Source organism: Ambystoma mexicanum, chromosome 10, assembly GCF_040938575.1.
Source record: "Ambystoma mexicanum isolate Mex_15411 chromosome 10, UKY_AmexF1_1, whole genome shotgun sequence".
NCBI classification, from domain to species: Eukaryota; Metazoa; Chordata; class Amphibia; order Caudata; family Ambystomatidae; genus Ambystoma; species Ambystoma mexicanum.
Genome location: NC_090932.1, coordinates 173,740,504 through 173,766,040, shown reverse-complemented (window position 1 = coordinate 173,766,040; position 25,537 = coordinate 173,740,504). Strand labels below are relative to the sequence as shown.

General features: G+C 47.0%; 1 protein-coding gene across 1 annotated transcript in view; it reads right to left on the bottom strand.

Moving 5' to 3' along the window:
* The window catches only part of POLB (DNA polymerase beta), a 230,210-nt gene that overhangs the window by 90,985 nt on the left and 113,688 nt on the right, over positions 1-25,537 (bottom strand). The window contains exon 12 of the mRNA XM_069617656.1: positions 10,662-10,723. Within this exon, the coding sequence (XP_069473757.1) occupies positions 10,662-10,723 (62 nt within the window). The remainder of the gene's footprint in view (positions 1-10,661; positions 10,724-25,537) is intronic.

Genomic DNA, 25,537 nt, shown 5'->3' with positions numbered 1-25,537 from the left:
AGCAACCTCAAGAACCCGAACGGCGGGAGACTTTGGACATGTCGAAACACGTGTACCATCTGCTGAATGTGAATAGCCCTCACCTGGCGAGGAAAACACTGCCACAGGGAAGTGTCGAGCACTGCTCCGAAGTACTGGAGCCGCTGAGTTGGCGTCAAGTGGGACTTCTTTAAGTTGAGGGAGAAGCACAGCTTGTGAAGGGAGGGGCAGGTGACAGACAGATGATCCAGGACTTGCTCGGGAGAGCGCGCCCTGATCAACCAATCGTCCAGGTAGGAGTAGACGTGAATCCCCCCTTTCCTGAGATACGCTGCCACCACCACCATGGGCTTGGTGAAAACCCTTGGGGCGGTGGTCAATCCGAACGGCAGGACCCGAAACTGAAAGTGCGAGTCACCAACCGTGAACCTCAGGTACTTCTTGTGCTTGGGATTGATCGGCACATGAAAGTAAGTGTCCTTGAGATCGAGAGACACCAATCAGTCCAAGTTGAAGAGCCTGGAGGACTTGTGAGAGAGTAACCATCTTGAACTTGTCCTTCCTGAGGAGCTTTTTCAAACCGCGCAAGTCCATGATGGGTCTCAATCCCCCGACTTTCTTTGAAATCAAAAAATAAGGGGAACACCATCCCTTGTTCCTCTCCGCTACAGGCACCAGTCCTATGGCCCCTTTCTCCAGCAGGGCTTGTATTTCCTGCGCAAGGAGCGGATCCGGACTCTTCAAAGAGAGATTCCCCGGTGGATTGTCATGAGGACTCTGCCGGAAAGGAAGACAGTAGCCGTGGGCTATGATCTCCAGAACCCACACATCTGAAGTAATGGCACGCCATTCTACAAGATGCTGCGCCAGCCTTCCCCCCCAACTGGCGAACCATGGGACATGGCCTCATGACTGAGCTAAAGCGGCATTGCCTGAGGGTAAAGAGGCAACTGCCCGAGCGGCCTTGGCACCTCGAGTACCTTGTTTTCCACCTCTGGCACTCCGACGGTGGCCCCTTTGACTTGCAGCTCCTCTCGATCTACTAAAGGATGAGTAATATCGAAAGGAACCTCCCCTCCATTGCTGTCCCCTAGGACGAAAAGGCGGAGGTTTGCCAACTGCAGCGCTCAACGACTTCACTGCAGCTTTGGAGGTCTGCAACCTCTCAAGGCACTGGTCAGCCTTGCTGCCAAAAAGATGTTCACCATCAAAGGGCATGTTGAGGAGCCGGGTTTGCACATCAGGAGCGAACCCCGATTCCGCAACCACGGAAACCTGCTTATTACGGTGCTCGCCGCCATGGACCGGCTGACACAATCTGCCATGTCCAGACCCGACTGAACGGACTCCCACATGGCATACTTGCCATCCTGCACCATAGCAAGGTAACCATCCCGTTCCTCCCCTTCGGGAACATGATCAGCCGCTAACGAAATACAGTTCCACAGAGTGTGCGTGAAACGTGACAAGGCACACACGGAGTTGGCTGCCTGTAAAGCCATACCCCCTGAAGAAAACACTTTCTTTGCCCAGCCATCAAAACGCTTGTCGTTCCCATCAGGAGGGATGGTAGGATACAACGCCTGCTTTGCTGGAGCCGTTGCTGCCTGCACCACCAAACTCTCCGGAGTGGGGTGCGTGGTCAAGTAGCAGGGGTCGCTACTGGCTGGACGGTATTTTCGTGGCAAAGACTTGCTCACTGCCGGGAGACTCTCCGGGGCAGTCCAAGCCGCTGCCACCCTTCTTTGCAAGGCCATATGGAATGGCAGTACCTGATAAGTCGGTGGACCTTGGTCGAGGATATCCATCAGGTCATCCTGTAGAAAATCCACTGGTGGTGCAGACCACCCCAAGCATTCCGTAACCCTCGACATAAGGCACCGGTACGAGGACTCGGCATGGGTGCCAGGCTCAGGCCTACAGAACTCTGCCTCCGGAGAGGTGTCCACACCACTGGCGTTGTGCAACGACCGACGCAGGTCTTCAATCTGGCTATGGCCAGACAAAGTCTTGTCTGGTACCGTATCAGGAACCAACCCATCCTCAGATCCCTCATCCACCTCAGAAATATAGTCCAGAGGCTGGAACATGGGCACAGAATAAGGGATAAAGACATTTTTAGCCTTGGCCAGAGCCTTTCTAGGGGGTTCCACCGTGCCACGGGTACCTCCAACAAAACAGCCTTCGAAAGGGGTCGATGGAATCGGCGTCGAGGTAGAGCGTGGCGCCGACAGCTTCGACACAGTCCTTGAGGGCGGAGCCTCGAGCGTGTCCTTCGACAGCCTGGGCGCCGATGGCTTCCTCTGAGGCGGAGCCTCGGGAGGGTCCCTTGGCGCCGAAAGCGTCAATGTCTTCTTCGAACGAAGACTTCACAGGCTCCGACGGTCTCGAGGGAACGGTATGTCTAGAGCGACCATCCTTGTCCGACCGGGACCTCGAAGGCGCCCGGTGATTGCGACGACCGCTCGAGTCTGAAGGCATGCAAGTGGTGTCTCTAGCACAGTCACGGCCGGCGTCTTTCGACGACGCGGACGGCCCGGAGCCCTGCGACTGAAAAATCACCATCATCTCCTGCCGAAATGAATCCCATTCGGCAGGAGTGGAATGCTTGTTGGGACAAGCAACCCGCCGACGGGCAGAGTCCTTGGACGAGGACGGGGAAGGCGACCGGTGCCGGCGCTTCCGTGAGTGCCTCGATGAGGCAGAGGAATGGCGGGACTTACTCCGGGACCGAGACCCCCCCCAGACCGACGACAATGACGCGGAGAGTCGCCCCTCGAATCGTCAGTCGAAAGGCCAGTGGACCTTGACTTCCGGGGCTTGGCCACCTTTCCTACAGAAAGCTTCTTCGAATGCCTTGCGGGAGCGTAAGAAGTTAAGCGACTGGCAGTCCACACAGTCATCCGTGTCGTGGTCCTCACCGAGGCACCAGAGGCAAGCGACGTGCGAATCCGTCAACGACATCTTGGACCCACAGTCCCGACACTTCTTAAAACCAGGCCGTGGGGTAGAAGGCGAAGACATCATGCGATATCACAAACAAACAGGTTCGAGGAACCGAAAGAACAGAACCAGTCGAGGTGCGCCGAGATCTCTGAAGCGAACACTTTCGTGGAAAAAACGGAACCGAGGCTACGGGTGTTGTGCGTCCTACATATAACATCCGGTGACGTCGGCTCGTCGGAGGCCCTCGAGGACAGCGTATCGACGCAGATGCCGAAAGATTGTCCGAAGCAGCACAGCCATGGTGATTACTGTCATAGATATGGAATACGTCAGAGGACCCAATACCCTCGAATGACTCTTATTGGGGGGGATCTGAAAGTATTTTCCTGCTTAAGCAAGGTGCTGTCTCAGCTCTGGAGAATAGACCTCAACAATACTTTTCAGCATGAAGAGACACCTCATGCCTTCATAAGAGCTCACCTTGTAGCCCTTAACACCCCTCCTCCCCCATCTACGTTTTTCAGGCTGTCACACACCCAAGTGCCCCACACGTTACCATCTCTGTTCTTGTGGCCGCTTAGCCTTTTTAGGTATTGGGAAGGAGTCTTCCCAAACCTGGCTATGAGAGCAGTCTTTACCAACTGGTAATTTTGTCCATCAACATCATTCAACTCCATCATAGCATCACAGCCACTCTGGGGAGCCTAGAGATTGCCCATGGAACAAACTCACTTTCACAAATACCTTGTACTTTGCATGTAAACTCAAATGTCATCTTTGGGGAGACGAGGCTTTGTGCTTCTGGAGTGGTCTGGCAAAGAGGACTCTGAAATAGAAGTAGAATCAAGGAACAACCTTTTCATCTCTAGTTCATGCTGCATCTCTTTTTCCCTGAGTTGCAGTTCCTTCCTCATTTCTTTGTCTCTCATTTCAGACTGGATTTCCAGTTTCCCGAATTCAAGCTGCATTTTCATTTTCTCTAACTCTAGAACCAGCTCAGCTGACATGTTAGATACAGGTAGGGTTGAGGTCAAAGGATTGATAGGTGGACTAATATTTATACTTTCATCTACATCATCTTCTACCTAATGATATGGAAGTTTAGGACTTAGGGTTAAGTTAAAAACTTTGACTATCATTTTCTTCTAGGTCTATTCTGGAAGCAGGAGCTACAAGCCTACTGGCAGTTTAGTAATCCACACATTTTGGATCAACTCAGCCTTTTTTCCTTTTGTACTAAGACATTTATCTTTACACATTTCTTTGTGTTTCAAAAGTAAGAGACATAAGAGCTTCTGCCTTATAGTTTTCCATAGTTTTTGTACTTTATAGTAGAATGACCTGCAGGATGAATTATTTGTGTGCAATACAATCAAAGATCAGAGTAATCCAACCTACAGAAATCCCAACAACTGTAACACCAGTGTTAAGTGAGTTTTTCTAAAGTTCTACTGGCAGGAAGACTTCAGTAAGCTATCCCAGTGATATGTAGATCCCCTACTCTTAGTATCAGTTTGTACTATCTCAGGACCTTGGTATTGTGGCAGAGCAGTCGGGCTTATCTTAAGAGGAAGATGTGAGCTGTAGGTAAGTACTCTGAATATTAGTTAGACAGGCACAGCAAAGAAGCACTTACACATTTATATAAAAAAAGTATATATTTATTATATTGACACCAGAATCACGTTAAATACTTCAGATGTTTAAGCTAGAACACTTAGGAATATTAGATAATACACTTCAAAGGGCACCTTCACTTTTGTGTTTGTTTGCGGTTACAATTGTAGAAAGGGAAAAGACAAGGTTGTCGTATTTTCAGTAATTGCACACTCATGCGGTTTTCAAACAAGGCATACGGTTTTCAAACAAGGCATACGGTAATGCATTTCCTCTGCAAACACATATAGAAAAGTCACTTAAAAAGGGAGGAAAATGAGTGGTTAGTGCACCATGAGCTTAGTTCAAGGTACTAGAGACCGTCTCTTCACCTGGAAAGTCTTTAAAAGACCAAAAATGCAACCCTTGCTAAAGGCAGTTCGGAGAGGGCTTGAAGTCTTGGCAAACAGCGAATAATGAAGAGTTCCTGTGGATTTCTTCCAGTGTTTAAAGGTCTGACTTAACTAAAAATATTGTTAGATTTCTAAATAAGGTATATGCTTTGGTCTGAACTTTAAAGCATAGTGTTGTGTTTTTATAATGTGTTTATATGATCTATGATAGTACTTACTTACCCAAGAATCTCCTGGTCTGCTTGTATATAAAAGAAACCCTTTATTTTTACCATACATAGTGCGTCAGGGTTTCTTTGGACCATGTGTATAATACAATGTCTTTGTACTGATTCTACAGCCCTCTCTCCCTCCCAAGATAAACCTGGCTGCTCTTGTGTTCCAATAACCTTTGCCTTTTACAAACTGTTGAGAGTACTCTGTATGCTAACAGTAACGTATTAATGTGCCCAGCACCCTTGTTACTGAAGTCACCTGTGGGTGTAGGTTGTGTCTGTGGGCCATCCCAAAAGGGCCTTGTCTGATCTAGAAACAGAGTGTACAGTATTGAAGGGTATGTGTGTGTTACTAGTATATTGCTCCCTTCTAAGGAAGGCTTTATAACCGATTGATAAATAAATGAATAATTGTTTATGCAAGAAACCTTGAGTGTAAGAATTTATTTGAATACCTGTAACTGTGAATCTCTGTGTAACTCCACTACTGCTCACATTTCCCCTCTTGATAAGCCTGGCTGCTCAACACGCTACCAAAACTGTGTAGTACAAGATCATACCAAAGGTTGGTGTTGGGCAAAGCTTGCATGCTGTATTCTTTGGGACCACTACACACAACTATGACTACAGGTGTAAGCAAAACCAACCATTGGTATAAGTCTGTACCACACAGTTTTTGGTAGCGAGCGGAGCAGCCAGGCTTATCTCAAGAGGGAATGTGAGCTTGTAAGGGTGTTACACCAAGGTCTACAATGACAAGTATTCAGATAGACACTTATACTCAAGGGTTTTGGTAAAAACACTTCATATATTACACAATCATTTAGAAAGCATTAACTAAATGAGGCAACCAACATCACACATAAATTGTACTACAGTACTGATTACTAAGCAGTTGAGCTCCCTTGAAGTAGGAGCAAAAAAGCATTAAAGTAGCAGCAAAAAGGCACACGTTAATAAAACGAATATTACAGTTACTCTAAAACAGTGCAAATAGTTTGAGTTCACCAGAGGAGTTGATTCAATACAATAGGTAGGCCAAAGTCAATGGGTTAGTGTCTTGCATAAGTAAAAACGGTTCTGGTATTTAAAACGAAAAAGTCTTCGCCACAGTTCTTAGAAGTAGTTCACGGAAGAAAGGTTCAGATGTTGGGTCACAAGCTGACTAGGCCTGCAAGTTGCCAAAGTTGTATGCACTTTCGCAGTGAGAGTTAAGTTCTCTCGGTCAGGTTTTCACAGTAACTTATATTGAAGAAAAAGATGCAGCTGAAGACTTCTGTTCCTGGCAGTTCCTGCAGATCTCGCTGTTCCTGAGCCTTAGTCGTGGGGACAAGAGGGAGGACGTCGGGGGACTCCTGCACTGCACGGGGACTGGTCACAAAGCTGGCAAATCTTTGATTCCGGTAGCTGTTCTTCAAGTACACAAGCTGTTTTCCTTCCCCCTGGTTAATCCTAACCAGCTCCGAGAATGGTATCCAGGTGGCGTACGAGTTGATTGGTCCTACCAACTCAAAGGAAGAAGTCGTCCTTGAAGGGGCTTCTCTGTCTAGATGAACTTGGCGATTTGGACCTGTAGCAGGGCTGCACCGGGCAAACCAACGGTCCAGTAGTTGCAGCAGCCGTCCTCTTCCAGCTCGTCTTCGGTTCTTTCGTTCCAGTGGTCGACTGCCTTCCAAGCCAAGAGACTCGCCTTTTAAACAGTTTTCTCCCATTCATCCGAGCCTAGCTTAGCCGCCACTCACCCAGCAGGTTGGCTGTCCTTGCCCGACAGTCAGCCAATCATGCTAGAGTGTATTTGGGTCTCCTAGGAGACTAAGCGCAGGGAGTTTCGGGCACATCCCTCACTTTCTGCCCACCCCAGACAATCAGGCGCCAGAGGCGGTCTTCAGTCCTGAAGCCCGCCAAAGGCGTACGAACAAAGGGACCAAACCTGGTTTGGCGTGCAGAGACAAACTCTAGAAGGACCTTTCCAAAAAGAAATGGCGAAAAAAGAAGACCGGGTCCTGTTTAAACAAAGGGGGTTTAGGCACCATCTTGAAAAACATGGCTCCCGCGATTTTTAGCTACCGTTGTTCGTGGTCGGGAAAATCATGGTAGTTGTAAAACCACTGTCACCAGCCATTTTGATAGGAAAGGGTAGCATTTGACTGCTACATGAGTTTCTAGACACAGGGTATACTAAGTAACCCCCTCCAGCACTCTATAGGAAGATGGTGTGTGCTGGGTCTAGGAATTTAAAAAAAAGACTAGTAAAGTCAATTTAACCTTCCATTCTCTGAGAAACAGTAGTTTATCCCAGAGAAGGTATTTAAACCTTGGGACAGCCTAAAAGGCTTCCCTGTGTCACTGCACCGAGGGCGCTGTGTGACACACAAGAAAATATGTCTATCGAGTTATCTAAAACTCCAAGAACACAAGAGTAAAACACACATCAAAATACATGAAAGAGTGGGAAAAAAGGCTCACACTCTTTCCAGGTAAAAAAATCAAGTCCTCGAAATCCAGCAAAGTTGCTGGGGGTCTCCAAGGTGAAGGGAATTGGCCCATTTATGAGAATTCTCCCTAACACCTGGGTTGCCTATACCTGTAGTCATAGTTGCTTGTAGTGTTCCCAGAAGGTACTGCATTCAAACTTTTCCTAACAAAGTCCGATCCTGGAAGCTGAAGAGGTAGTCGACCACTGGAACCAAATCCAAAGAGGGAGATGAAGAACACATGGCTTAGATGATTCCCAGCAACTCGAGAGCCTGTTGTGTAACCAGAGCCTTACGTTATCCTTCCTTCCAATCAAGCTGGGGACTCCAAAAATGACGACCCCGATGAGAGCCGGATGGGATCCACTAGACTCAAGACGACCTGCATTTTGAGCCATCTGACGCTGTGCTGCAAGGGGGGATGCAATACCCCCAATATCCTGGGGCCTCCAGCCGTTGTGTAGTGCACAGTCTTCCGAATTCAGAATCTTGCTGAAACTTTGTGTCATCCTGCTGGACCTCAAGAGACGTGAAGCGAGTCTGAAAGGTACCCTTCGCCAGAGTGCTGGACCTTCTAAATGACGAGATTCCAACCAGCGATAATCTGTCTTCTTCTGGCTCTGGAAAAGGGTGCACCAAAACCACAGAAACGCATCCAGTCGCGAAGAAACTCTTGCCTAGAGCCTTCCCTGTGATCCTTACTGGAAAAGTCCTTCCAGTGTCCTGTCTTTTGTCTTAATGATAAAGGAATTCAACAACTGGGTTTTTGGCAGCAGATCCTGAAGTCCTCCTGCTGCAAACTCTTCTTCAGTACTGAGCTACCGTGTTGGCTTGGGTATTACCGAACTTAAGTCTCTTGTGATTCCTGTGTAGCTTTGGGGTCTTTCCTGTGATTGGGAGTCTTTTGTCCAGTTCAACCAGGCCCCTGCTAGAATCCTCCTATGGTGTCTTCTCTGAAGTTTGTGGACCCTCAACTAACTTAGAATACTTACTTGCTTGAACAGTCTTCCTCAGGAACTCCGACCTTGCCTGCAACTGAGTCCTATCTCACCCTGCCTACAGCTGGCTCCTAGACCACTAGGGTCCCTCTTCTGCCTCAGAGAACTCATACCATAGAATAGGGCTGGATACTTAAAGGGGTCTGCCCTGAAAAGTAAAACATGTTTCTTAAAGTTTACTTACTTGTAAAATAGTTTGTTGGTAACTGTAGCTCTTAGAGTGAACAGTTACAAAAGTTCTTACTTACCTTGAAAGTGTTTTGCCACTTGTAAAAAGTATATGTAAGGTTATTTTACTTACCTGGAAAGGTTCTGCCATTCTGACGTATATGTCAAGTCTATATACTAACATATTAAGTTGCTGATAGCTCCTTTAAAAAGTATATAGATTTTACTTACCTTGTATTAGCTGTGTGCAATCCTAAAACAAGTTAAAGAGTTATTAATTACCTCAATCTGTGTTGCACTGATCTGAAAAGCAACTGTAATAGTATATTACATCATTAGGCTTTGCCTGCCTAGAATAGCTGTGTATCATTCTTGGAAAGTGTCACTTTAGATGTAGCAGACTTTGGTCTGCCTGGTGCATCCAAAATTAGTGTAAACAGTTCTTGCTCATCTTAGACTGTTCCACTGAGCTGAAAAGCAACTGTAATTGTATATTACACCAAAAACGTCTTACTCACCTAGTATAACTGTGCGTTATCACAAAAGTAGTAGAGGTATATACTGTTCCTTGAATCTGTGTTCCACTGTTCAGAAACGTATATTTGCAGGTTGGTTTACTATGCGATTTCCTTGTTGTGTGTCACTGCATAACTGACGGGGTTTACTACCCTTGAATTCCTGTAAAGTAATCTGAAAGTAACTTATGGTTTTACTCCCCATGAATAGCTGTGGCCTATGCTGAATGTGTATGATAAGTTTTGACTTAGCTAGAATACTATTCGTGTTCTAAATACGGTCTATGCTTTGGTATGTGTACTTTAAAACATAGTGTTGCGTTTTTAATAATGTGTGTATATGATCTTTGATAGTACTCATTTCCCCCAAGATTTATCAGGGCCTACTTGTATTTAAATAAACCATTCATTTTTCAATACAATAGTGTTTGGACCATATGTGTATTACAATTTCTTTGTACCGATTCTACAGCCCTCTCTGTCTCCTAAGATAAGCCTGTTCCGTCTACGCTACCAAATGCTCAGGTGGTACAGCCTTATACTAAGAGTGGAGTCTTGAACTGTCTCAGTTGAATGCTTTTAATAATCCCTTAGTTGAACTTCAGAAAAACTGTCCCAACACCAAGCATCTTATCTGTTTTGGGTTGGAGCTTTCAACTTCCTAGTCTAGCTCGGTTTTCTTTTCATCCCACTAAAATGGTCTCAGGGGAACTTCGTAGAATAAACATAACTCTTGTGCAGCTGGGAACGAAACACCAAGACCCTGTCAGAGCAAACTGGGGAAATGGAAGTCGATTTTATTTTTACAATATATTTATCCTCCTAAACAAAAAGGTTCCAAGTGCTGGAGAAAGTCCATGCTAAGGCAAACATTCTTTATACATGTGAAAATGTGAAATGCATGCGGTATGCCAACTTTTCCTCTTTCACACAAATGAACAATTCTTAAGAAATCATTCTCACATAACTATTACTCTTCAACATATAGCAGCAATATTAGAGCAGGTCCATGCTAGGTACTTAAAGAAAAGGACTGCTGATGGAGAAAGTTTAACCTTTCATGGTAATTATGCAGACAGGTGAAGTTTGCCAATAAACAAGCGCCATTGGAAGTCAATCATTGGAATGCTCAGCTGCTCCATTATAGAGACACACGAGAGGTGTTGACCAATTATATCTCAGTAATCACATCTAGACAGACGATTTTACAAATTCTGATTGATCGGGCTTGAATACACAAGCAGAGTAAGGCCCTGTAACCAAGTCCCTGTAACCAAGTCGAATTGGGGATTGTCAATCGCTCCACAGCAACCACCCTCCACTTGCAAGAAAGGGTGATGATGGGACATATTTCTACCTGATGTCCAACCTTCTATATGGATAGTCCGCTCCATTTTCAGCTGCTAACTGACATACACCCTAGAATGAAAGAAAACGAAGTAGTGACATTTCTGACAACAAAATAGAAGCATGGCAGCATGTACAGGACTATAGAGGAAGCTACAGCCAAAAGAACAAAGCAATTCTTAGGAAATCAATCTTGGCTAAGGCTATTACACGCATTATAAAGTTGGAAGGCTAAAAGCAAAAGGGTCGTACAAGTGGACTGCTAGGTGTATTCATTTCTGTGAGCTTTGGCATGTGTACACTAATTCAAGAATTACCACATGTAGTATATGGCATAGCTATGTGTGGGTTACCATAGAACGGCCTTATTTAAAATGTTACTTTCCTTGGTAATAGGTCACATTCCCCTTTCCTCCATGCTTATGGGATAACGGCACCAACAGTGAGCAACCTTCTTTTCTACCCATACAACTGGTCATCTTTCCTCCACACTGATGGGAGGAAAGTAGTATTTTAATAGGGAGTAGGTCCTAACTAAATAGAATGAAAAATGTCCTGGAGGACTGCCCATCTGACAGTGGCCTCCCGGCCACTCAAACTTGAGGAGAACCATCACCGGTTCCGGAAGCACCTCAAGACCTTCCTCTTTGCTTCTGCCTTCGCCCCCCCCAACCCCTCTTCACTGCTGATCTGTCTCTCGCGGCACCGTGCACCTGGCCACCCTCTGTCTTCTGGGCCCAGGTACCTGCTCACCATGCCATCCTCCTGCACTGCCTCCGGGCCACCCCTTGCACTGGGGTCTGTATCTGTACCCCATACACCCTCCCCTTTTCCTCTTGCACTTATCAGACATACCCTGTCTGCTGCCTTAAACCCAGCACTTGCCACTTGCTGGCTGCACCACCAATGTCACTGTTGCCGTTATTATTTATTTATTTATTATTTTTTGTTTTCTCCTTGCTCCGCACTTTCCAATTCTCCCCCCTCTATGCACTTTTCCTCTCCCCCTCTCCCATGCACTTGCACGTTCTCAATGTCACTGGGCCTAGTAAGATACTTTTTTGTTCTCCCCTGTTCCCCTCCCTTGCCTTGTTGTGCTCTGAAACATTTGTGTACGAGCGCGATAGAAATAAAATATCAACTAAGCATCAGCACTTTCTCTCGAATTGAGATGAATGCGTTACAGAATGCTAAGTGAGTAGCCTGTGAGTGCCATTCTGTAGATAACGTCTGGAGATAAATACCATTGATGCTACGCTAGCAGTAAATGTTTGAGCATGGAAAACCTTTAGGGAAGGAAATACCAGAGTGGAGTATTGCTCTGGGATGTAAGATAGGATACAGATCATGACAGGTACCTTTGCTAATAGTCTGCCAAGAGAGGAACTGCCATAGGGATCTGCCTTGCTGGGCATCAGTGATGTGAAGCTGTATCTCTTGGCACAGAGAGCTAGGGGGTCCATGGCTTGATTATCCTAACATAGGGTGAAACCTCAAGTGTACTAAATTAGCCAAAATTGTGTGAAACCCTCTACTGAGAGTGTACACTATCAAATCCAAATGTGGGCCCTTTGTTCTCTCCTAGGGCGCAGTGGTCGAAGTGTACGAAAAGAAGTAGTGTAACTATGTTCCCTGCTGGCCTGTCCCCGATCCCCCACAACCCCAATCGCCACTCCCATACCACACGCAATACAAACCCCAAACAAATGTGCCTGATGGGAACGTTCAGTGCAGTGCTCTGAAGTGCATGTTTCAACTTCTTCCTATACTTTTAATTTCAAACTAAAGCATTCCGGAACAGTTTCTTTTTAAAATCAAAGTATAGGAACAGTAAAACAATTTAGAAAAGTAGAGGGTCACCACTCCCACCCACTCCTGCCCACTTCGACCACTGATGGTGCCCAACAAGGCAGAACGCTTGCGTGAGTATGCTGTTGGTACTCTTGTTCAGAAGACAATTGTCCATCATTTAGATGCTGGACTGCCTGTGTGGGTGGGACCAGACAGGTGCGCATATGGACATTCCTCCTTTGGGAAAGGTACAGTGCGCTAAGGTTGTAGAACCTCCTAAGTGCGAAACATCCCAGCAAACAAATTATTTGGCTGGGTTTGTTCTGAGGGGGCCCCCACAATTTTGGCATAAAAACTGATGTGATTGCATTCAGAAGCATTGTCTTCAGGTGACTGAACATTGGACTTTGATGCAGCCAAGAGGAAAGCGTAGAGGAGCCAGCCTGGAGAAGAGACATTCAGGTGCCAGAGTATGATGTTCTGTGAAGATGGGAGAAAGGGTTAGGAGGAAGTCATAGTGCCTTTTTGAAACCGGGTTGGAAAGCAAGAACTAATGCACACCCATTGATGAAAGGCAGGATTAGCAATAATAAGTAACTTGGCCAGATCCTTAATGAGTAACCAAACATAATTTAACTAACTATCTTAAATTATGCTCTCCATGGGCCCACAGAATAAATGTAACCACTTGGTGTGATTCTATGATCTTGTGGAAGATTATGTGAGAATTGTTAGGGAGTTTTATTAAAATCCACCAAAGGTAGGACTTGCGAAGACTCACACTTGGGCCACAGGGCTCCAACTCTTAGCATAGGCTTGAACCACACAAGTTTTGTTGGTAGCAATGGCAGAGCATCCAGGGTTATTTTAGGAGCGAAGAGGGGCTGTGGCGAGGTAAAAGCGTATACACATAGACCAAAAAAACACAAACACACTAAACGTTAGATAAAAATAATGGTTTATTTTATATATGTATACACACTATGTTAAAGGTGATTCTTCAGAAAGTTAAGTACTATAACAAACCATAAGTAACTTTAGGACAACTAATGCAATCTTTACAGTACGTAAATCACTTTGATAATACTTTTAGAATGGTAGTATGCATTTAAAAAAGAAAAACACTTTTGTAGTATCTGTTTCAGGTAATAATGGATGAAACAAAATCAACATAAAGCAGGTAAATACTTGTAGTAATTTCAGAGGCCTTAGGTTTTAGAAGTCCGTCCCTATCTAGTTATCAGAGTCTCGGGGTCAATCAGGCAAGGAACACGCTGTAGAAAGTCCAAAGGAAGTCCTCAGTAACAAGTAAGAACACTCAGGTGTATGGGAGGATTGGTCCAAGAGACCCCCCTCCCCTGCATCCTCTCCCCCGGTGAGGTCCATGGCTCGTCAGGGGTCCCCCCTGCCACCAGGGCCCAGGTGGTGGGTGGGCCACTGGCTGAAGACATTGACCAAACCTGCTGAATTTAGCTAGGCCCTGAAAACCATTTTTGTGAAATAAAGATGGTTTGAGCCCTGTGCACCGCAGCGCGGCCCCCACCCTTGGAGAGTTTCAATTATCCCTGGGGCCGCTGCTCTCTGGCAGATCCGCTGAGAGCCCGTTCCCACGAACAGACGGACATGAGCTAGTGTTAGATACCAACACTAACATTTCACCTTCCGCAGTGTATCGCTGTTTCCAACATGACCCGGCCAGCAGGGCCTGGGTGGAAAAGAACTGTAAAACGGTCCCCTGACAAAAGCAGAGTCCCCAAGTACTAATGAGCAAACCACCTGTGGTGAAACTTTTCTCTCCACGACCCCTCTGACTAAAAACCTGTAAACTCCATAAAAATGACAGAATGTGTGCTTATATGACATTAGGGATGAAGCACCCACATCCCTGTAGCTATGAGCAAATAGTAAAAGTGTCCCGGGGGTTTTTCGTGTTATGCGTTTCATCAAGAAGACTGCACCCCACGGTCCCGCGCCAGCAATGAACTAATGCTGCTAGAGTGCAAAGGAAGACAAATGCAACCATATTGAGAGCTCACGTAAGGGGTGCATGAAAATGCGCCATATGTATGACCAAGATCACCATGTGCCACTGCCGTCAGTCTCATTGGCGGGTTGTTCCTGCGTACTCCACCAACCTTACTATTACCTCACTTACATGTCTATACATGTGCGGTAACAAAATGTTGTAGTTAAAAACTTAGAGTATAAGTAATATGTTGAATTGGCCATATGGATGGCACTAGCAATGTCAAAAACTTGAGCGTTGAAAAGACTCAATGAGTATTGTATATTATGTAAATGTTTATGTCTCTTCCACCTAAATCTGCGACACACGAGGAAAAATACCTTTGAGAGCACATGCAAGGCCATTCCCCCTTCCCCCAGTGAAGCCTGTCAGACGAAAAAGCAGAGGCCTGTGCTGCTCTGCTCAACCTCCCCCAATTCGGCTGGAGCCGCTTCAAACATTCACATTCCCCCGCAGCACCCAAGGCCACGGCCTGCCATCTGAATTATTTACAGCCCAACAGTAAACCCCGGCCTTAAAACACAGATCCAAAGGCGCCCTTTCTTAGGCTCCACGACCCACCGGCTCACCTTAGGTTAATGGCCCCTGTAAAATTAGGACACCCAATATTATGGCAACACTGCAGGAACACATCCATAATGACTTCTAACGAGACATGATAACGCGAAGCGCCTGTCCCATGCCCTGAGACCCAACCCCGCGACCTATGATACCCGATCAACAGGACGATGGTAACCATGTATTGATGTATTGCCAAAGGACCCCACTCTAGGTGCATTCCTCCTGTGTTGCATTAACCTGCAGAATAACCTATTGGAAGATTTACCAGGGAAGATAATATTGCAATGTTGAATGACTGTGGTGTGCGTGGCCCTAAGGCAGAAAGTCAGGAAAGACATTCATCTCTGACACTGGTCACGGTTGGCACAACACCACCGTCCGGATGAGCCCAGCTGACCTGCCAGGCCCAGCCCAACCCACGAGGGTAACCAGTGACGTCCTCCAGCCACGGCAAACCACATCGCAGCAGCACCTATAGTTAGTCGTCGCCACCCAATCCCCACGAACTTGTGCCCCCTATAGGATGTAGGTTTTTATGACGCTTTTTGTAAATATATACGCCTGTCTTTGCTATTGTCAGACAGAGCACTCTTGGAGTTTGCAGAGTTCTTTGCATGCCCTATTCTGATTGATAAACTCCCATTTAAGCTCACCCGCACTTTGTCCTGGCCTTATTCCCATCCTGGGAGAGTCCATTATTGTCTCTTATTGTGGGGAGGATCGTGCAATCTGGGGAAGCTCGCCTTCAGTGGTGACCCCGAAAGCGTGATTATTATTTTTCTCCTAACATATATATATATATCCCTACCGTCCCCTTTGGCACGTAAATCTCTGGTCGAAAAGGGATATGCACGGTGTGCCGGCTCCGGAAGGCTGCCCGCCAACGGCGACCGGTACGCTCAGAAGTGCGCACTCAACAGAGAGAGGGTACGGGATCCCGGTTGAAAAATCCCCTTTAAGTACCGCTCGCCGGAGCCGGGGCTGACCGTTGAGCGTACGGCAACACTGCCTGGACGGGCCCAGTTTCGGAGACTCTCGGTTCAAGACGGGCATGTGAGTATTGAGTGCGAGCGACCATAAAGGGAGTAGGGGAGGAAATATAGGACAAGGAACGAGGCTGGTTGAAAGGGGACACTTTGGTCTACTAAACTTTCTTTGCTTTTTCTTTGCATATGGCCATTAGGATTAAGAGGTGAACAGAGATAAAGAGACGGGAACCTAGCTCTGCGAAGGGGTAGAAGGCGGAGCAGCATGGTGCTATCTTGACTAGTACTGGGAATATATGAAGAAGTAGAAGATGAGATAAAGGTGTCTGGTAAAGGAAGACACGGAGAATACATTAGTGACTGCTATTTTTTCTATTCTTCTCTCTGGGTACGGGGAAAAAACAGGGTTAGTACAAGCAAAAAGATAACATAGGTAGAAAGACAAGTTTATATCAAAACTAGAAGACGAATACATATCAGAGCAAAACGGAAAGGGACAGCTGGCAAGGGGGGGGGAAAGGGAAGACAAACTGGGCTATAAATAGAGTGTTGCCTATGAGTGTGTAAGCATTGTATGTGTCAGAACATATTTGTTATAATGAGTGTGTAAAGGTGGTCAGAAATGCATAATTATGACGGTTATGGTAAGTGTGACCAGAAGAAATATCACAAAGAAGAGTGTAATGTGTTAAAGTGAGTGTTTATTTCTTTGATTTGCCGGGTAAAATTTCTGAAGTAATCGATAGTTTGCTCTTGTATGTGCCCACGACGTGTATAGAACAGAGGCTATACGCAGCCATTTCTCATACTGTACAGGTGGCGGAGAACCAAGAAGGTTCCCACGCTTAGTAAGACACAAATACGTAGACTCATATGGTGATACATCTATATTAAGATATATACAGATATACGTCCGTATCGAGTAACCACGAAGCATGGGGGCAGAAACACCCTTATCGCATAGTTGCAAGAGTCTACCTGGGTACGCTGAACGTATTAAGAAATATCATGATCAGTGGATCAAAGAGCTGAAGGGAGAAGGATTGCCTCAGATATGGCCCGAAGGGGGATCATTTGACAAGAGTGTCCTAGATATGGTAGCTACATGCATTTGTTTGAAATACAAGGGGAAGCAGCTACACAATAGGAGAGAAATATTAGACCTAGGGAGACTGTTTGAAGAAATACCCCCACCTAAGAAAAGGGAATTAGGTACTGATCTGCCATCTACCACTGACAATCCATTACTGATACCAAAAGATGACAAGGTGTTGCCAGAAGGCGAGCCACCGGTAGAGGTAACTAGGTTGCACCCAATACTAAATAAGCCAGTGCCCGCAGAAGGATATAGTGACCCAACATTTGTACCCCCAACAACGACCACTACCACTCAAGGGCCGACAGCACCCCCACCATATGAGAGTCATAGAGAGCGAGACCAGAAGTACACCAATGGTGAACATAGAGAAATTAACAGGAGACCTAGAGTCCAGGCTCTCTATAGCCAAAGACGAGCTCTCGAGAATAAAAAGCATATGTGAACGGACTGCAATGAATACTGCTAGGTCGGAGCCTGCATCGAGAGCGCAGAGTGAGAATAAAACAATTGAAGAAGGGTGGAAAAAAGGAGAGATACTGTTTAGGATACAAGAAGAACCGACCCGAATAGTTGAACTAGAGGGACGAGAGGGGTGCACTGATGGTTAAATAAGGACTACAGGAGGTAGAGAGGAGCTACTGTGTGATATAGGAGAAGATTTAGAGGAAAGTGAAAGACGATGGGAGGGGAAAGCGAGGGGTTGGATGGCGCATGTTCAGGGAGAACCATGGACGAAGAGTGGGCAGGACGACTGAGGAATAGGTCGGGGAAAATGGCACCATTAGGAAAAAAGGGAACGAAGGCGAGTGCAGATACGACAAAGGGGGGGCTACAACTCCCACTAATACACAGGGGAGGAAGGAGGCCAAATTACATACCCTGGGCTCAGATGGACAAGGCCAATTTGTTAAAGTTATTGCCCCCGCTATCACGAGGGGCAAGCAAGTGGATATATGCATTCGAGAAACACACAGCCGGGGTACCTCTAGCAATAGGTGATGTGAAGAGTTTGCTAGTATCAGCAGTTGGGGATCAAGCTGACAGAGTATGGGTAAAGGCTGTCTTCCCGGGAGTAACATTAGACTGCGATCCCCACGATGGCGCCTCTTTCAATACAGTACGTGCCAGGGTGTGGGACGCCTTACGAGAGACGTTTCCAGATACCCCAGATTTGCAATCAGTAATGCAATGTACAATGAATGATGGGGAAGATGCTATGGATTACATTTTTCGGGTCCAAGAGATGTGGAGAGCCGAAACGGGCACACCCTGGTATCAATCAACATCATTATTCTACTTCATAATAAAGAGGGGGCTCCCAAAAGAGGTGCAAAAAGCACTTGACAAAATAGCAGGTATTGAAGCGAAAGGATGGCCCGAAATACAGAGCATAATAGTTCACCACTGTAAACGAATAAAAGAGGGAAAAGGAGATAGCGCAGAGGAGATTGGCAGACGAGGCAAAACTAGTACAAACAAAGCTGGTGAAGGTCGCCGCAGCAGTAGCCGCACTCCCACACAGCAGGGAGGGAGATGAGGAGGAGGAGGGGCTGGTAGCAATACAAGGAAGGATGGCAACGAGTTGGGCAGGAGCAGGGCAACGGCAGTGGAACTAACAGGAGCAGAGTGGAGGTCCGCAGTGGCAAGAGTGGGCCCCTCGAGGGGGACGAGGTGGGTACAGGGGTCGAAGAGGGGGTGGACAAGGGTACGGGGGAATGGGAGGAAACGGATGGCAGGGCCCCAGAGGTGCGCAAGGAAGTTGTTGGAACTGCGGGAGGTGGGGGCACTTTTCTAGAGAATGTAGGAGTAGAACACACAACGGATTCCCAGAGACAGAACACTATGGACACCCCCACCCGGGAAGCCCATATGGTCTCCCAATAGGGCAACAACAAAGAGAACCAGAGCAGGGGTACACTGAGCAAAGGCAGGGACATCACTACCGAACACAGAATCACCCACAGAACAATGACACTATGCACTACACCCCAGGCAACCCTTTCGCAACGACAGCAAATGGAGCCCCAGCATCAGCCCCCTATAGTGGTGTATCAGTGGTTTCAGGGAGTGTATTCAACCGGGGGGGGGGGGGGGGGGGGGGGGACAATGAGACACCCAGCATAGGACAACCCACAGAGAACACTTGCGTGTCCTGTTCTATCTACAACCTACGATGCAGCAGAGGAACCATTGGTAGGGGCGCAGATAGGAGACAAGCAGTTCATATTCATGGTGGATTCGGGAGCGGAGAAATCATGCATTAGGGAGGGCCGGTTTCCGTTATCTAACCGGAAGTTAGAGACGCAGGGGTTCTCTGGGGCTGTAATTGAAGTTCCTGACACAGAAGCTTTGGATGTGACAGTGGGGGGTAAAACGGTAAAAACACCCTTACTGTATTATTAACAATCGCCAATAAACTTGCTCGGGAGGGACCTTCTTAGCAAGCTCAACATGACAATATCGTTCACAGAAAGAGGAATAGTGTGTTCGACACCAGGAATATGCCCATTACGTGTAATGCTGGTAGTACAGGCTCAAACAACTTCTCCGGAAATACGTGGCCTGCCAGTGGACGAAAGAATGTTCATTGAAGGTTTAAAAACACTGGCCCAAGTAGTTCCTGAGCTAAAAAAGCTAGGGTTTAGAAATCCCGGAGTATTTGTCTTCCGCCCAATAGTGCACCCAGACATAGCATCAGGGTCAGTGGTATCCTTAGACTTGCATGCTGTACAGGTATCAGCAAAAAGGATTGCAGTGATTGGGATAGACATAGATGGGTGTGAATGGCGCACTGTACTGTGCATCAATGCCAACATTGCCTTACGGGACTTGTCCGACGAGGATCTCTTTTCTGATTCAGAAAACGATGGCGAAATAATAATGGAAATAGCAATGCCCGGTGATATTTTGAGTCAGACGAGACAAATTCCCGTCCAATTGATGGCAGTGGTGGGATCGCCAGCGTCATTTTTTTGATGATGACATGCAACTGGTGCCGAACAATTTGTGGACAACAGGCCCCCATGATGTGGGGTTGTTGCATGGAGTGACACCAGTGGTAATAAAGCTCAAACAAGGGGCAATTTTGCCCCGAGTGAAACAATATCCATTGTCCCGTGAAGCTGAGGAAGGGATAAAAGAGACAATGAATGCATTATTAGCACAGGGGATAATTGTGCCTTCAAACTCCCCATGCAACACGTGTATCTACCCGATCAAAAAAGCAAAGGGTGGGGCATGGAGGATGATCCAGGATTTGCGCCCCCTAAATGACGTCATACAGAAAGAGTTCCCACTGGTCCCGAACCCTGCTTCAATATTATTATGCAGCTTCCCGAAAACGGCATCGCATTTCACAGTGGTCGATTTGAAAAACGCATTCTTCTCCATCCCCTTGGCAGAAGAAAGCAGGTACCTGACAGCATTCACATTGGGAGGAAAGAGATACGAACATTGCAGATTACCACAGGGATACTGTGAAAGCCCAAGCATATTCAACCGCATACTACACGAAGACCTGGGTAATTTATCAGTTGAAAGCACGATCATTCAGTACGTAGACGATTTGCTCGTCTGCGCGCAGAATGAAGAGATGTGCAGAAAAGACTCAGTAACACTTCTAACACTGCTGGCGAATAAAGGGTACAAGGTGGACAAGGGAAAGCTACAATACTGCCAGATAGAGTTGTTGTACCTGGGGCAGCTGATATCAAGAGACGGAAAAAGAATAATCCCTGACAGAGTGGAAGCTATAAGGTCAGTGAGAGAACCCACAACAGTGAAGGAGATGCAGAAATTCTTGGGAATGTGCAACTATTGTAGAGCATGGATATTAGATTATGCAGCCTACACCAGACCATTACTGCAAGCACTCAAGGAGGCCCAACAAGAGAACAGGAAAATAGAATGGTCAGAAGAGATGAGCGACTCATTTAAGTCACTAAAAGAATTGATTTCGAGTGCTCCAGTACTCGCCAACCATGATTATGAACGCAAATTTTACCTGTTCTCAGATTGTAAGGGAACACTCATGACAGCTGTACTGACACAAAAGACTTCCCTAGGACACAAACCCTTGGCTTACTATAGTGGGACATTGGATGCGGTTATGCAAGGACATTTCGCGTGCGAGCAATCTCTCGCCGCCGCAGCGTTCGCCATTGAGAAAAGTGCCACAATAGTAATGGGGTGCCCTGTCACGTTGTTCGTGGAACACTCATTATTTGCGATACTTGAGAGATCAAAAAGTACACTGACCACACAGCGAGCAACCGCCTATGAAATAATACTGTCCAGCGCCAATATCCACGTGGTACGATGCAGGACAGTGAATCCGGCAACATTCATCACAGAAGCATGCACACTGGAGGACATGCAGGAACACAATTGTGCGACTTACACAGGGGAAACAGGGGAGGACACGGTGGTGTGCGAGAATGCCTTGAGCGAGGGGGAGGTGTACTTTGTGGATGGGTCAGCATGAACACAGGAGAGAAACATGTGGGGTTGGCAGTGGTGAGGTTAGAAGAAGGTGAGTATGAGATACTAGTACAGTATCGCCTTCCATCACATTTCTCAGCACAAGCAACTGAACTTATTGCCCTAATAGAAGCATTACATGCAGCTAAAGGTTGTGCAGTAACAATATATACAGATTCAGCTTACATGACGACAACAGTACATGGAGGTCTGGCAAGATGGGGGCCGAGGGGGTTTCGAAGAGCAGATGGGACCCCAGTGCAACATGCAGAACTACTGAAGGAGTTAATTGAGGCCCTAAAAGATCCAACAGTGGTAGCAATAGTAAATTGCCAAGCACAGACGTTGTGTCTTTGGGGAACGCGGCAGCGGACGCTGCTGCCAAGGAAGCCTCGTACTTTGAAAAACATGACACAGGTGAGTACATGTTGCAGCACAAGACAAGTGAAGAGCTCCCAGAAGGATACAATGCCATGCCCATACCACAAATATTAGAGCTGCAGGAAGGGGCAAGTGGTGATGAAAAGATGGTGTGGGAAAAACGAGGGTGCAGCCAATCGGCCACAGACTTACTATGGCGACAAAATAACTCAGGGAAAGTAGTGATGCCGGTCAAACTATTAGAAATAGCATTTCAGCAATTACACTTTCCAGCACACAACACAAAACAACACATTGCAGCAGAGATACAAGAAGACTGGTTCGTGCCCTGTCTCCAGGAGCACATATCCAGACTGACGGAGTGCACAACCTGCCAGATCTATAACTCTGGAATGACGCTACAAACACTCAGGGGAACAATTCCAAAACCAGAAGACCCTTCAGAGAACTGCACATAGACTACGCGGATATGGGGGAAAGATGTAATGGGGCACGCTACATGATAGTGGTTGTGTGCCCATTTTCGAGGTGGGTGGAAGCAGGTCCATGTGCACGACCTGATGCTAAGAGCGCTGCAAAGTTCCTAGTAAGGGAAGTGTACCCGCGTTGGGGAATTTGTGACGTAATTCGCTCAAACAACGGCACTCACTTTGTATACGAGCTCTTCAAAGAAGTGACAACATTATTAGGGATAAAACAAATTGTGCTCGATTTATCATCCTCAAAGTAATGGCGTTGTAGAAAAGATGAACGGACTGTTAAAAGGGAGACTGTCCAAATTGTGTTTTTCATTAAAGAAAAACTGGATCTACTGTTTGCCCCTTGCGCTGTTTGAGCTGAGGAATCAGCCAAGCAAGGACCACCATTTGTCCCCACACGTAATCGTGACTGGGAGACGGATGCACACTGCACATTCCCCACTACGCCAACAATCAGATGCACACAGAAGCGCCACGATATTGGGAGAGGAGTTCAAAGAATATCTGAAAAAGCTAACTAGGGCAGCGCGCGCAATATCAAAGCAGCTCTCTCCACCATTCACAAGGGAAGAAGGAAACACAACAGGATCTCATGAAGAACATGAAGTACAGGGACAATTAATGCCAGGAGAGTTCATTTATGTCAGGAGCTTTGTGCGCCGGTGGAATGCCCCACGGTCCACAGACCATATGAAGTGGTGTTTTGTACCCCTACAGCTGTAAAAGTTAAGGGGCTCAAATACTGGATACATTTGACGGATGTGCGAAAGGCATATAATAGTGTGCAGGAAGATGAGGATGCACAAACAACAGCAAACAATACTAATGAAAATGATGAGTGAACGTGAACATGCGAAAGGAGGAGTGTAACTGTTACGCTCACCTGATTCCCACGGGGGAGTCGATCTGGACTGGCCCGCTGTTGCTTCCACCAACAACGTAGAGCCGAGATGACAGACTGGACAGACCCACTTAGCTTTGTTTGTTGGACTCGTACGCATATCTTTCTGCAATGGAGAAAGGGAATTAACCTCCCGTAATCTGAGCGTTAACCCGCCTTCCCACTCCCCTTTTCTGCCCACAGAACACTCCTGAAGTTCCCTCTTAATCTCACCTGAAGATTTGGAAAGATGAGCTCTCCATCCTGCGTCGAGCGCAGGGGTGCGTAGACGACCAGTTACTTCACTGGCGTGGAGGAATTGGTGAGTTCCAGTATTGACTAAGTCCAATTGTTCGTAAGAGTTCAAAAGTCTGATCTTCACTCTGCCAGATTCCTTGGAGGTTGTGGATTTAAACCACCAGAAGAGTTCCAAGTGGCAATTGGTAAGATCCTGGTAGGTCTATTGTGGTTCTCCCCTTTGGGGCCGGGGTACAGCGATGATGCAGAATAAACTGCGCCGACCCGAAATGAGGTGCGTACCCCCCTGTGGTAAATCAGGTAAGTCTTTGGGGTTAGGTAGTATTGTCCTTGTTTTTTCCCCTTTAGGGGCCGGGGTGCGGCGGTGATGCGGAATTTGACTGCGCCGACCTGAGATGAGGCGAGTACCCCCCCTGTGGTTATCAGGTAAGTCTTTGGGGGTGATTTGTATTGTTCTTATTTTTTCCCCTTAGGGGCCGGGGTGCAGCAGTGATGCAGAATTGACTACGCCGACCCGAGATGAGGTGAGTACCCCCCTGTGGTAAATCGGGTAAGTCTTTGGGGGTAGTTTGTATTGCCCTTGCTCACCTATCTGTTCTGGTCTCCCCCAGGTGTTGAAGAATGGCCTGGAGATCCTGGATTCGCGATGGAGTAAAGGAATGCAGCCTCGGTTGGTGAGTTCAGCGCGGCACTGCGAGGTGCGTGGCAATGCACCCGAGAAGGCTTCTCTCTTCCAGATCGACGATGTGCTGGATTAAGGATTCAGTTAAGGGTTTTGTTCTGACCTCTTCTCTTTCTCCTTTTCTTGTTCCAGGTGTTCCAGGGCTGAAGCGGGCGTGGCTGAAGACTGGAGCTGCTGAAGACACGGTGAGCGTTACGCTGCAGCAAGCAGAATAACGCAAAGCACGTGTGGCTGTCCGGGTGTGGCTTAAATAGCCTTGGAAGAAGTCCCAGGTAAGTATTCTTCCACAGCCCCACCCGAGAGGAAAGGAGTCCCTGAGGTAAAGGAGTCCCTGAGGTAAAGTAGTCCCTTTAAGCCTCATTTGGCTTGTGGCTTCGTGCAGAATGGTCTGCATCAGGTAGGTATGCAGCATGGTCTGCAACAGGTAAGATTTCTGTAATGAGCCTGGCCATGACTTTATTCTTATGAGCCTGGCGCCATAGGCGCCAGGACTGTAGCCAAAGAGCCCCTAACTGGGGTTTTTGGGCATGCTTCAAGTGGCATGATGCCTGCTTCCGGGGTTGCTGGGCCTGGTCTGGCTTTCCGGGGGCAGGCATCGTGACAGCACTCCCCCTCAAGGCCCCTCCTAAAGCTGTTCTCCCTCTCGGCCTTGGTTTGTCTGGAAATTCTTGGTGGAACCTTTTCACTAATTGAGGTGCATGCACATGGTCACTAGGCTCCCAAGATCTTTCTTGTGGACCATACCCTTTCCAATCAATAAGAGAGAAGAGTTTTGATCTCACCCTTTTAGAGTCCAAAATATTCTTGACTTCGAATTCGGGTTCCCCGTCTATGAGGATAGGTTCAGGTGGGGTGGTTAGTCTAGTTCCTGGTTGCACAGGCTTCAAAAGAGACACGTGAAAAACAGGATGAACACGCATATGACCAGGCAGGTCCAACTTGACGGCCACTGGGTTAATAATAGCCTTAATAGAATAAGGTCCCAAGTACCTGGGGTTAAAAGTCCGCGTTCCCTTGAGTGGTAAGTACTTGGTGGCTAACCATACTTGGTCCCCTACTAGGTATTGCGGTGCTTCACTCCTGTGTTGATCAGCATCCTTCTTGTATTTATCCTTAGCCTTTTGTAAATGTGCAGTCGCTTCTTTAAAGGCTTGTGTGATAACAGCGTGGAGATGGTCCACCGTAGGCATCTCTAAATGCTGGGGAGAATCTAAGTCTGAGGTTCGAGGATGGTGACCATATATGGTAAAAAAAGGGCTTTGTT